The 13,632-nt window shown below is 51.3% G+C and overlaps 3 protein-coding genes across 3 annotated transcripts; 1 reads left to right on the plus strand and 2 right to left on the minus strand.

Annotated features, from left to right (window-relative positions):
* Nucleotides 1–4,132: 4,132 nt before the first annotated feature.
* COCSUDRAFT_57885 (hypothetical protein) lies at nt 4,133–6,275 on the minus strand (the record flags this gene model as incomplete). The annotated part of the gene is made up of 5 exons (XM_005644645.1): nt 4,133–4,309; nt 4,737–4,892; nt 5,226–5,369; nt 5,629–5,784; nt 6,267–6,275. The coding sequence occupies 5 exons, from the start codon at nt 6,273–6,275 to the stop codon at nt 4,133–4,135; spliced, it is 642 nt and encodes a 213-aa protein (XP_005644702.1).
* An 815-nt stretch (nt 6,276–7,090) lies between these two features.
* COCSUDRAFT_57886 (hypothetical protein) lies at nt 7,091–10,920 on the plus strand (the record flags this gene model as incomplete). The annotated part of the gene is made up of 9 exons (XM_005644646.1): nt 7,091–7,179; nt 7,397–7,476; nt 7,662–7,740; nt 7,949–8,087; nt 8,404–8,521; nt 8,831–8,928; nt 9,255–9,455; nt 10,211–10,365; nt 10,800–10,920. The coding sequence occupies 9 exons, from the start codon at nt 7,091–7,093 to the stop codon at nt 10,918–10,920; spliced, it is 1,080 nt and encodes a 359-aa protein (XP_005644703.1).
* Nucleotides 10,921–11,376: 456 nt separating this feature from the next.
* On the minus strand, nt 11,377–13,271 carry COCSUDRAFT_18745 (DUF833-domain-containing protein; the record flags this gene model as incomplete). The annotated part of the gene is made up of 6 exons (XM_005644647.1): nt 11,377–11,544; nt 11,852–12,049; nt 12,511–12,669; nt 12,755–12,859; nt 12,973–13,102; nt 13,189–13,271. The coding sequence occupies 6 exons, from the start codon at nt 13,269–13,271 to the stop codon at nt 11,377–11,379; spliced, it is 843 nt and encodes a 280-aa protein (XP_005644704.1).
* Nucleotides 13,272–13,632: the final 361 nt, after the last annotated feature.

Below are 13,632 nucleotides of genomic sequence, written 5' to 3' on the forward strand. Positions count from 1 at the left end.
CCATAGCGGATGTAATTGCTCTACTCGGGTACTCATCTCTAGGTGTAAGGGATCTTGTCAGGGTAAAGCTTCTTACAAAGGAACCTGTCAAGGCTCTTATCTGCCACTCTGAGACCGCCTGACCTTGATGGTTGAATGAAATTGTTTTCTAAGGGTAAGGAAAAAAGGGCGTGTTCTTAAAAAGAAGCACAGCAAAAGGCCCTCACCGCTGCAAGGTTGCCCTCTGCGGCCGCCACATGGACCGCAGTCCTCTTGTCAAAGTTGCCGGAGTTGACTGCGATGCCCGCCTTGATGAAGCGCCGCAGCAGCGGCACGTTGCACTCGAAGACACACGTGCAGATGTGCGCGGCGGCTTCTGTAGAAGGCAGATCCAGCCTGCCAGCATTGTTCACAACATGGTTAGCACACTTGCTCGCAGGGCGGCCTCGAGGGCGACAAAGTGTTACCAAGTTGCCCATGGACTGCATGCATGCATTGAGAATTCCTAGGTCCCTGACGAGGAAGCTCGCCACAAATGTCCATACAGACATGCCAACAAGCCTCCAGAAAAGTATACACTGAGGTGCTACAGCGCGGCCTCTCGCGCCAATCTTATCCCTTCTCAAAAATTCTTGAACGAATCCATCTTGCTTCATGCATGCCTGTATCTTGAGTCCAGACAATACCAAGAAGAAACGGCGGAAGCCAGCAGACTTGGCCCATAACTTTACTTTGCTGTGACACACCAAATGATGGGCAAACAGCACAGAAGGCACTCGGCGCCACATACGCTATTTTCTGTGTGGCAAGCAACGGGCAGGAGGTACAGGGGTAATTGAGAACGCTAACCCTAAACAACCTTGTTATGACAACATTCCTATTCACCCCTAGGAGGTGTAGGAACGCACTCGGCGCCGCAGGAGCGGAGCAGCGAGACGATGGAGTCGTGGCCGTTGCGCACGGCCTTGAGCAGAGCGGTGGAGCCCTCCTTGTCGCGCGCATTCGGATCCGCGCCGGCACCCAGCAACGCGAGAGCAACGTCCCGGTGGCCGTGCATGGCTGCCAGCATCAGCGCCGTCCGCCCCTCGAAGTTGCAGCTGTCCGGTGGCTGCCCCTCGTGCTGCAGCATCTGTGGCAGGCGCAGAACCACAAAGTCGCAGATCTTCTAAGTGGTCCAAGAAAGATTGTAGGCGCTCAAATCTGCATGGTAGCTGACCACTGGTTGCTTTGTGCCCTTGCCAAAGTAGGAGGATATTGACACCACCAGAGGCCTCATATCTAGCTGAGACTAGCACCAGTGTAAGAATCTCATGTCAGGGGACTTTGAGACTTCCAAACAAGGGCCCAACCATGCACTTGCAGCTCTGCTCGTTGCCAACATCCTGGCAATGTAAAGGGACGTCTATACATGCTCCTAACCATGCACTTGCATTGCTGCTGAGGCAGAATTAGAGGCACCGGAGTCGGGCATGGATACATATATGCGGGCACACCCGTCTGACTTTGGTGCTGGTGCCGCGCTGCGCAGCGAGCAGGAAGGCCTCCGTCGCGTCCTCGTCCGGCTCATCGGCTGCGGGGATCATCAACTCGCGCACCTTCAGCAGGTGCGCCTGCGCCGCAGCCGTCTTCTCCTGCCAAAGCCAGATACACTCTCAAATCATGTGGACCCCCATGCAGTGATGGAAGACACATGTCTTCTGTCAATGCTGTGGGTGCAAGACACACTCTTACTCATACGGGCACTATATGGTGATTTCACCACACAAGTCCGTGGCGCCTTTCCTGTTGCCAGAGACCCTCTCACTTCATGTGGACTCTGACAAAGTGCGGTTCTATGCGATTGCATGCAGCAGCTGCAACTTGAACTGGGAAAAAGCTGCTTCCAACTCTGCATTGCAATTGATCTCACAATTGAAAGCACAGCCCCATGCATGTGCCGCACTGCATAAGAAGAGCTGACATAAGAATCGCCTTCATTCGAGAAGACAAGTGAGATCCACCTCGCGCAAAGGTCAGCATGCAAATAGCATAGTGAGGCGCAAGGCAAGCAAGGAAAGACAGGTGGCATTACCTGTTCCATTCCGGGAGTGGATGTGACGGAGTCGGATTTTCTGAAATTGTTGGAGCTCGGGCCGGGGGACCGCGGGGCCGGGGGTATTGATTCGGCTTTGGGCAGGGACGACACCGGCTTCAGCATGCTTGGAGCGCCAATCGACCCGTACTTCTTCAGACTCTCTGAAGACTGCACATGCGCGCAAACCCCTTGTCACATGAAATTTCTTGCCACACTGCTGTCATGTGACACATGCACACGCCGCACTTATTCTAACTCTCTGAAGAGTGCACGCGCACAATGACCCCTGTCAACTTATATTACGCTCTTGCTACACTGCTGTCATGTGACACATGCACGAGCCGCATTTCTTCAAGCTTACTGAGGATTGTACACGCATGCGAAAAGGCCACTGTCGTGTTGAAATTCGCTCTTGCCAAACTGTTGTCATGTGACACATGTGGTAGCCGCATGGGCTTGTGGCCAATGCATGCATCTGCTGCTGCTGCCAGCAAGTCCTCGCAGCAGTGCATTCGTTTGAAAAGACTTGTGTTTATAGCCCCTTGTGCTGCCAATAGAATAGATTCCATCCTTGCAGAACCCGCCCCATAACGTTAATCCAAGTACACTGCGCTGCAGGGTGTTTCTCTACCATTCTCGTTCTTCTACCACTCTTAAATGCATGCTGTCACAAAAAAAGAGCAAGTGCAACTCTAGGTGTCGCACCTGGTTGCGTGGGAGGCTGGACTGTGAGGCCAAGCGGCCATTCGGCCGATCAAAGGGAGTGGTGCCTGAAGCCTGGGGGCCAGTGGGAGCCCGAGTGAACAGCAATCGCCTGACCGCAGGTGTTCCTCCCTCCTCAACCATGCAATTTCAATCTGTGAGCAAATGAAAACGTACTGAGACCCCGTACTGGCTGCCTGATTATTCTGGGTGAGGCCCTCGAGCCACATCCTAGATCGGATGTCAAGGGATCTGAGTCCAGGTTTGTACAGAGTGTGATTCGCGGCGATCCAGATAAGCGTAACACATTATACAAGATGTGTTCTGCTAATATGTCAGCAGAACCCAACGCCTGTTTCTGTGCAGAAGCTGCCCAAAGCCTGGCAACTCAGGTTCTTTTTGAAGGAAAATCTTGGGAAAATTTGTGGGCGATACACAACATACTTCACTCCTAAGGACATTGAGATATCAGAAGCTGAACAACGAAGGCCCCACGGCTATCACCCAGCTCACGACAGGCCATGACGTTGCAGGTCGTTAACCCTAGCTAGCTAGTGCGACTCTCCCGTCGCTTAGGAACGCTTGCAGCGCTCAAGCTGGCCACCAAGATGGTGTTCTTATGTCATACGTAGCATCGGTGTTATGTATTTCGTGTCCACACTGTGGTGTACCTGGTGTCGAGCCAGGCGCTCATGCAGATCAACCGCAGACGGCAGAGCCAAACGATGTGACAGTTCCGATCAAGCTGCCGCTGCGAACCGCAAGACAACCAGTGCGTTGACGTTGGGCGCAATTTGCGATGAAACCTAAAGCAGCTTCGTCCTGACGGCAACTTTCTTCACAACCGCCAAGGCTCGGTGACTCCTCCGGCTGCCTGATTTGGCTGTCATGTCCTGGCTGACGAATGAATGCACTCTCATGCTTACATTCCTCCCTTTAGTCGCTTTAGACCCCAATCAAATTGCAGACGGAACATTAGGTGGTCTTTGCAAGCCATAGATTGTCCATATTAGACACCGCTAGTACAGCCTGCAGGCTGAGCCGACTAGGCCTAGGCTCACTTAGCATACCGTATGCTAAGTAGTGACTACATACACTGAGCTACAACAATATTCAGCAATGGCATTGAGAGCAATTGTCATCTTCACCCAGTCCTCAATTATTCTACAGTGAAGTTGTGTCACCTCTACTTGGAAATCAGCACACATCAGCACGTCATGTTAATTGGGTCCGACAACCTTCCATGGACATCAATTCAAATGAGCATATCCACTTTCAAAATGCATAGCAATGCTCCAAAAATTAAGCAGCAATATTGCTGAAGCACCCTCAAAAGCACGCTCAATATAGTATCAATAGAGTATTGAGATCATGACATCAGCGCAGAGCTGTCAGCACGCTGATCAGCTGATCTGTCAGGTCATGTGCTTCAGGCTGCTCTGATGCCCATGCATCAAGTGGTGCCTTACTCAACAGCACCCCAGCCAGCAGGTAGCAGTTCTCATTGAAGAACGCCTTTGACCTAGCTTTCATTTGCGCTATCCATTCCCTCACCTGAATATGGGCACCAGAATTGTTGGCTCTTTTGAAACTTTCACCAAAGCCTCACTGGAAGAGGTCCGGGAAGAGGGCGCTGTAAGGCCTGTGTGGCTGGCCTCGGCAAGGTCAGGCTACAGCACGATAGGGGGCAGAGCAATAGGAAGCTGCCCCATGTTAGCTCACCAACAAAGAAGGCCTTTCAGGGCATGTCATGCCTTTTCGTCTCTGCTCTGTAGAAAGAGGAACAGATAGCGCCACCAAACATTCAGCTGGTGTCTTATAAGTGTTGGTGGTAGACATATGACAAAGCTAGGCCTGTCTTTGCCTATTTTCCCTTCCATCGTGTTTTCATGCAGCAGGTCAAGCTGGCGCCTAGGATCCAGTGGGTTCCATGCTACAGTGCAGACTTTGTACTGTAGAGGAGTCAGGAAGCCAAGGGTACCTTGGGTTCTGAGCTGTAGGTGCCAAAGGGCATGGCAGTGACCATGAAGTCCAGCGCTCTGTACCCCTGCCCCTGCGCATGCTTCAGTGTGGCCACCGGATTGCTGTAGCTCGACAGCAGCAGCATCAAATTTGGCACACCCAGTGACATCAGATCCTGCGCGTAACAGGCAGGTGATCATTGTCAGTGTTGCTGATGTCTACATCTCTACCCTGATTCCAGCCTGAGTGCCCGTTTTTCCCCTGAGCCCCGTAGGATGTCCCTTTGAAAGGCCGCTGAATGACCAAATGACTCTTTCCCCTGTACACCTGATGACTGTATCGCTTTTTTGGACTGCACCCCTATGTTTGAGAGTTGCAGGGGTGGCTGCTGATTGCAAGTGCACAGACTCTGTGGGCCTTGCATATTTTGGCTAATTGGCTGACATGGGAGGTGTTCGCCGCAGAAAACCTGAAAATGTTCGCCTTGACAGGCAATCTTTAGGCTCACCCTGGTGAGTCCTGCGCCGTCGGGGCCTCCATGCAGGGCAGGCATCATGATGCGGTTGTCAGGAGCCGGGATGTATGGGGGGTTCGCTACAAGAAAGCTGGCATTGCTCTTCCGCGCAGCTGCAAAGAAGCAGCTGTTGTGTACCTGTGTACACGCATGTCACAGTCAAGAAAACTGTACTAGTTGCTGTGCAGTAGCTTGCTGGTCTCATAAGCTCTGTTGCACTACCTTGACGGCCAAACTTTCTCAATGAAGCTTTTTTCTACTTTGCAAAGGACTCAAATGCAAGGAGCATGCTCCAAAAAGAAAAAAAATTGCCAAAAGAAAAGACAATGAGGGGTTGAAGCTGACCGCATGACGGCTGTAGTGTCTGCAATGTCATGCCTAAAGATGAGGCCGTCACCTGGAAGCACTTCTGCAGCCCACTCTCTGCTGCACGTTTTGAGGCAATTGCTGCTGCATGCTCATTGATCTCAAAGCCATGCACCATTCCTTGGAAGCTGGAACCTGACAGGCTGGCAATCACTGGTCCACCATCCCCCGTTCCAAACTCCAGAACCTGTACAGCACAACTGAACCAATTAAAGTCCAAGAAACAATGAAAGTCCAAGAAATGTGTTGTCACGCCGAAAGCAAACAAGTCCGGTAAAGAGGCATCTTCGAAAGGAACGTTGTCGAATCTGACGAACGGGAGAGGGAAGCGCGCACTGTCTGTTTGCCTCTGCACCTCTTCAACACCAACTTTTCAAGACATTGGCTGTAGAAATGAGACTCCTCGTCGCAGATGAAGATCTCTTTCGGAGAGGTCCTGCATATTCGACAGCACCCCATCCGTAAACCCGCATAGAACGCATAGAACTTGAGATTCCCTTCCTGTGTATTGTCTAGTGATTGACATAGACTACTCCAAAAGATGAGCGATGCAGGAAGATGATTAACGAAAAAGTTCAAAACATCACAGTACCTTATCTCAATCTTCTTCTCGATTGGCTTCGGTGCGGGCGGGATGCGAGTCGGGACTGGCCGTATGGATGCTGGTACCACAGCCATCAGACCCAATTTAATCACAATTTTACAGGCAAAATATGGGGCCGAAAGTCAGCAATGGCACCAGGGGCTGTGTGTCGGGACACCCAGCCTACCAACCTACCCTCCAACTGCTTAATTAACGATAACACAGACGAGCTGTCACCACAAAATCTAACTATGATCCCTTCTGGAAAGTGACACTTGGATATTCTGAGTGTCTGTAGCAACTTCGCGAAATGTATATACCGGCACATTTTGGGCTGGCCTGATGAGTGGGCATTTGAATTTCGGGCAGGGGAAACGTGTGACAGCTGACACATGCACACGAAGACGATCTCTCTCCCCGAGCACCTCTTTATCATCAAGCAGGAAAATCAGACATCAGGAGTAGATTCCTGAATCCAAGTATGCTAGAATATTCGATTGCGTGTCGTCGACTGTGTCCTCATCAGGTGACAATGCAGCGAGTCACCCCGAAGGTATGTTGTCGCCCACTGCCTGGAAAGGAGTGCATTGGTTGTTATTACGTACAAAAGAATAACTATGATCGTGTCTGCAGGCCTTGCCTCTCAGTCCTCTTGTTGTGCCACCCAGACCAGTCCGCCCATGCTGTAACAGCACAAAGCGACAAGTCCGGGCTCAGGCTGCGGTCCTTACAGATGAGAGAAAGACATTCATACCCAATCCCATTCTTTCCGATCCTAGGAGGAGCGGCAGCAACTCGATATGCTTGCCTTCCATAGGTCAGTGCTTGGGATCTACTTCACCAGTTGTGCACACATTCAGAAATACCAGACAAAAAAGTGCATAATACGTGCATCAATAGACCTCATTTCATGTTTACAGGACGCACGTCGCCGTTCAGCGAAGCTGAAAAGACATTTGTAGAGCTGCTCAACACAGAGGACCTGGACAACAAGATCTGGTGTGCACCCAGCTGACTCGCCTCGCAGCAGAATAGAGCAAACATGGCAAGTTGATTTTTTTTTATAGCAGCATGCTGAGCAGATTGGTGGGAGAAATGCCAAGACAAGGAAGGCTGGAAGGGAAGTGTTGAGAGGCTGCTGCAACGCATCTAGCTCCAAGGGCTGGAACAAGCGGGTAATATAGAGCGAGATCGATGAAACTCCGCTGGCATGCAGGGTTGATGAGGAGCTCAGAGCGCATGGCAGTGAAGTGGAATTGGCTGTGCAGTCTGCCATAGAGCAGGCCTACTCCACTGGTGAGCAAACTTCACATGGGCCCAGCCTGCCAGATACCAAAGCCACCCTTTTTCGAGAACAGCTTGATGGTTTGGTGGGTTCTGGTTTATCCTGCCATTGAGCCTCACCTGGCAGGACGTGGCTTCACGAGCATCAGGTGACTGACTTCGAACTGGTGACTGACTTGGACTTGATGGGCATGCAGGGTGTGATGGAGGCGCACAGGCAGCCCACCTGTTTCTGCAGCGTATATTGTACAGGATCAATCGCATGGTTCTGTTTTGGTGAGCACACGTGCCCTCTGCATGGAACATGAAGCTGAGTGCATGCAGCTCGTTCACAGCTTGGCTTCGTTCCCTTACTCGAGGTTGTGCTGTATGAGGAGTTGCTTTAATGACTTGCACAGGTATAATAAGCTGTATGAGGAGTTGCTTTGATGACTTGTACAGGTATAATGAGCTGTATGAGGAGTTGCTTTGATGACTTGTACAGGTATGATGACCTGCGGAACTACAGCAATGAGCGGAGCATCTACCTGGCAAAGCTGCGCGACACCATCGAAGAACCCTGGCAGAAATGGGAGCTAAATCATGTGGACCCCGCCATCAACAGCCAGCTCACACCTTCACAGGTGCCCGGCCCAAATTCAAATCTGAATGGTTGAGGGTAGCAATTGACTGCTTCTGCCGCACCTATTGCTCCTGATCCAAGGGGTGGCCACATATGAGTCATGGCACAATCATGCATGCAACTAGTCCGTCAGTCTCAGAAGCAGGCGGCAACCAAGGTGGGGTTTGGGCGATCAGCAACAGATGTGTGGCATGTGTGTATGAAGCACTGCTGGAACGTTCCTACTCACCCTTGTGAGGCTGAAAAGGGTGTAATAATAAGAAAAAGAAAAGCAGGAGATTGGAGCGGCGTGCAACTCATTGTTGTGGAGCTTGCAGGTGCAAGACCAGTTGAGGGAGCGTGCAGCGTATGATGTGGACCCGGAGCTGAGCCCGGCCGCGCAGTACATGCGCAGCAGCATGGGAGTGGCAGGCTACAAGCATTTGCTGGCTGTGGGTGCGTGCATGCATGCAATGTTTGCACAATGTGCCATAAGAGCCTGGCTCCTCGCATCAAGGCAAAGCGGTCATTCCATATCACAGGCATATTTTCAGTGTCACCCGCAAAGTCTGGGTATAGCTTGCTGTGTGTGGTGCAGTTTCGGGCGGCATGCAAGTGGGGATTGCCTGGCATGCTGCACGCTTGGCACATGCCTAGCAGAAAATAAAATATTTTGCTGTTAGATGACGATAGCATTGAAACACTGGAAATTTCACGGGCCGAGCGTGAGCATGAGTGAATGATATTTGGCGCGCATGCGTGCAGCGTCTGTGGATGGTTTGGTGGAGGCGAGTCGGCAGAGCCGGGTGTGTGGCGGCGCGGCCAACGAGGTCATGTGCGCTGTCTTCAGAGTCCTCATGGAGGTGAGAGATGCAGGGATATCTTTGCAACTTTGAGATGCCCTTGGTGAGCTCAGGGATGCAGATGCATCTGGGCACAACACTCAAGAGGGGCGTTCACAGAAGAAAATGGCTACAGCATCCTTCTGGATTAAAAGACAATGCTGCAGGGAAGCTGTCCGGCTGCCAATAGTGCGAGAGATCGGGGCTGTATTTGCAGTCTGGGACGAGGTACCAAACAGCCTTGTCAAGGAGGATGGGATGCTCTCTTAGAAAATGTTTGAATGGCCCCCTCATCCTGCTGCCAAAGAATTGTGAAGGGTGAAAAGAGGGGTTGTGCCCCAACGCAGGAGTATGGGACGGGGCGGTATGCGAAGAAGCACTCGACCTTTTTCGCGACAATGATGGATGAGCTGGGGTTGTGCACGCAACCAGAGCACTACTTTGGGCTGGTGCCCTGGCAGAGCCTGGCTGCCATGAACCACAACTTTCTGCTGACAGAGCGCCGCCGGCACTACCTCCGCTACCTTGGGGGCCTCACCTTCTTCGAGGTGAGCAGCTATCGCCACTCAAGGAGATTGAAATCCTGTGAACCATAGCCCACTTTTGGCCTGCCAAGCTAACAATTCCAGCACACCATCTGTTGGAAGAGCTCCGATCCGTTCAGGGCCTCTGCTGATGTTTTGCTACCATCCAAGAGCTGTCCAACATGCCACCCAACCCGGCACCCTTCAAGTTACAAGTTGCCAAAATTCTCGGGCCCCTGAGTAATGGGGTGCCTTGACCAGCTACCCAGCAGGTCTGAATCATTCAGGGCCACTGGATATAGCTGTGCCATCAGCGCTACTTATAATTAACCCCGCTGTTAGACAATGTGGCTTCCCACCTATCTTTGGAAATTTTGGCGGAAGCCACAAAATTGGCAAAAAAAACAGGACTTTTATGTAAATGTTCAGCAAAAGTGAGGTTTTCGGGGTGGTTTCAGCTTAAAAAGGGTAAAATTTGGCTCTTAATTTATTTTCCAGATGCCAATATGTGGCCTCATAATGTCCACCAGAAAGTAGTCAGTACGCCAAAAAGATGCTTGTTTATCTGTTGAAAGCTTCAGAACGCCACAAAAGGAAACCCTGTGTGCCATGCACTTTTTCAAAAGCCATCCCAAGCGAGCTGTGCAGACTGCATGATGCAGCCCCACGGTAGCTGCTTTCTTTTCATCTTGCCCTGCAAAGCGGGCCTCTTGGTATATTTGCCCAGCGCTTGAGGTAATCGCATTGTGATACCAACGCGTGATATCTGCTTGTGCCAGGTGAATGGGCCTAGTGTATACCGCTCATACCTGGCCGCAGCTCAGAACCTGGGCCTGAGCGATGCTGCCTCCGGTTACTGGGAGTTGCACATAAAGGAGGACGAGCGCCACGGACGCCAAATGGTGGATGACGTGGCATTGCCCCTCGTGGACATGTGAGCCATTCCGGTCCCCTCTTCTAGCTACTGTGTGTCATTTATTTTCAACTCACGCCTCATGCCTCGGATGACACACCAGCAGAATCTGTGACAAGAGCACCAATGTAAGCCTTGGTCGGGATTGAGATCCCTGTGTTTGACTAGAGAACGCTCGCAGCATGGGCAAGCGTCTGCAAAAGACGCATTGCGCATGGTGTGGGAGGTTGTCTTGTTCAACACCTGGATCAAGGGTTCTTGCTCTATCCTTAGTTTGGCAAGGACATCATAACCTGCCAGGCATGATACATCGCAGCTGTGACCTCTGAAAGGTTGCTCATGAGACTGCAGCATTTTGAGACTGTGGCTATTGTCACACGAGCGTTTATGACAGCCCCATCTGCACATTTAGAGATGCAATCGCTTGCTTTAAATCGGAAAATGTGTTGCTGCAGGTACCCAAAGGATGCTTGGGAGGTGCTGCTGGGCTATGTCCAGGAGCGCATGATGGGCGAAAGGGCCGGGGCTGCCCTGTTGGAAGACATCAAGGCCGTGGATGCCCAGGCTGAGCAGTAGGGACAGCTGATGCCGCGATGCTGCTCTGAACATGTGGATGCCTTGACCGCCTGATGCACATCATACTTGAGTAGGATTGAGTAGAGTAGATTGATGTGCCCCGCAAACGTGGCTGCAGACGCCTTGCGTGTATGCCCTGAGGCCTTTGGCTTTGGGTTTGCCGATCTGTAATAATATCAATGCATAACGTGCACAACGATTATGATTATGGAAGAAAGAGAATGTTTGTCCTTTACCTCTGGAGCTATGAGATATCCTTAAACTCAAACAAATTTTCACGCATGGAGCTGATCGTGTTGTGCAAGCCCCCATCCATTTCGATGCCATTCCATTCCATTCCGCATTTGCTGGATGACTTCACGCTTGTGCAGTTCTACAATTCCAAGCGAGTTCTCACAGTTTCAAAAGGGCAATTTGCAATTGCATTCCCCGCAGAGGCCTGGAACTCTCCTGATCTCAAGCCTCTTTTGCCCAGCACATGTCATTGCCCATGCCTTCTATGCTGAAACCATGCTCCACCTCAGTCCAGTCATCAGTTGCTCCTCTAGAACGCTCTCTGAACTCCACCCTTCCGTCGCGCCACACTACCACCACTGTCTGGCTGCGAGTCCCATATGGCCCATCCTGTCACCCCACAGCCCTTCATTATGACAGCGGGTTGCTCAATAAAGTTCTGAGATGATGGCATGAAAGGCAGCGGGAAGCAGCACATTAAGGAGAGAACTGGCAACAGGTGAAGTGCAATTCAGACCCGTTCCTATTTCACCATTCAGCCGAAAACAAAGCCTGCCGCTTTCAACTTTGAGAATCCCAATGTGAGGGGTGATGCATTCCTAGAAGGCAATTGCCGGGAAAGGGATGTTTAATCTTCGCCCCAGACAGGGCCCTTAAGACTGTGGGAGCATTGCTGGAGAAAGCTGTTGAGCGGCACCGGCATCTCAGCAGGTTCCACGAAGATGGAGCTCAGGATGCGCTCGTAATGCGCCGGAATTCCAGTGTCCGGCAGCTGCGCATCGTCTGTGACGCGTTCCCTGTCGCCCATGATGTCCCCCATTATGATCTCCCATGGCACATGCCCCTCCGCCAAATCCCCTTCCAAGCTGCTCAGCTTTTCCTTGCCCCGCACCACCTGAACACAGTTTAATGGTCACACTGGAGTGCTGACTGGACTGCCCCTTTACCAGTTACTAAGCGGCCGGAGCACCCCAACTGTGGAGCCCCACCGGTGTTTTGCTAACATCATCATAACCTGGGAACCAGTTATTCGCCCTCCTGCAAGTAAACCTGGTGCTGGCAGGTTTCAGAATGGCACGCATTCCGACAATTATGGTCCCTTGCGGCGTGGGTCAGCTACAATTCCACCCTTACAGAAGTCCTTCATGAATACCCATCCTCTGACAAACTGCTCATGTCAGCAGCATTTGCACGCACACAATGGGGCAGAGACGCATGTGAGAGGACACAAGCATGCGGGGTGAGCAGTCAACAAATTTACCCAAATTTCAGGTCCTTACAAATCATAGTCCTAGCAAAGGGCCAGGAAAGCCCTTTGAGAAGCGGAGATGTGCCAAGCGTGCAAAATATCCGCACCTTGACCCATCTGTCTCCCAGGACTCCATTGCTGATCCCATATAAGCCTGCCGGCAGCTCCTGTGGATGCTTGAGCTCCTCAATTTTACCCCGATTGGTCAGGTATGCCACACTCTTGGCCTTGAGATCTCCCACTATCAGATTGACGCCATTGAAAGCCTGCCAAGACAGCAACAGACCCTCATATGACGGACAGGCAGCTGCAGAGAACTCGAGAATTTGAAATTGCGTTAGACGGCTGCACCTGCGCGTTCAGGCCCTTCAGGTACTCCAATGGAGACTGCTCTCCTCTCAGGAAATCGACAGTCAGCGCCCCACGGCTTGTCCCCTTGACGCTGCCAAAACCAGGCTGTGAATGACAATCTGTCAGCCTCTCGATTGTAATACATGTCTGAGAACCGCAAATTTTTTTAATAATATTGTGGACAGCCTTGATGTTTCATGTTTAATGGAAGATGTTACCTCTCGAAAGTTTGTCAAAAGCGCAAAGCGGCCAGTCTTTGTGATACCCAGCCATGTACCCCCTCCCTTGAGGTCTCTGCCAGCCAGGATCTCGGGCGCATCATCCCAAAAATGTGCCTCCTTCGTGGGCCTGCATGGCATGAGCACTATTTCTTGACACAATTTCAATGACAATTGTTGTCAGACCAGATGGGAGACTACCTAGACAAATCATACCTGTCGTAGTACTCATCTCTGTTGAAAGTCAAAAGGAACAGGATGCCAGGATGCACGTCGAACGTAAACAGTGACGTGCACATCCTGATCAATACGTATGGGCCACCATCTACCACAAATGTAATCCAATATGATAAACTAGACACAAAAACATCAGGAATTGAAACTTACGAAAACGGAGAATGTGTTCAGCTTCAAGCATTAACCCGAATGTCCAAAGTAGGCAATGTGCTCCTTCGGTGGGAATCTTGGAATCTTTCGTGACGATTTTGGGGCGCAGCCGCTCATCAGCAATCCGAGAGTGATCTCGTCGTACAAGACATCCTTTTCAGATACACTCTCCCTGCACTTGATCGTGCAGACTGATTTTGCAGAGAGCGCATCATAGAGGAGCTGATCTGCACGCAGACTTGGACGAGCCGACCCCATTAAGAAGTGGTCCCT

This window comes from Coccomyxa subellipsoidea, assembly GCF_000258705.1.
Source record: "Coccomyxa subellipsoidea C-169, whole genome shotgun sequence".
Classification (NCBI taxonomy): Eukaryota; Viridiplantae; Chlorophyta; class Trebouxiophyceae; family Coccomyxaceae; genus Coccomyxa; species Coccomyxa subellipsoidea.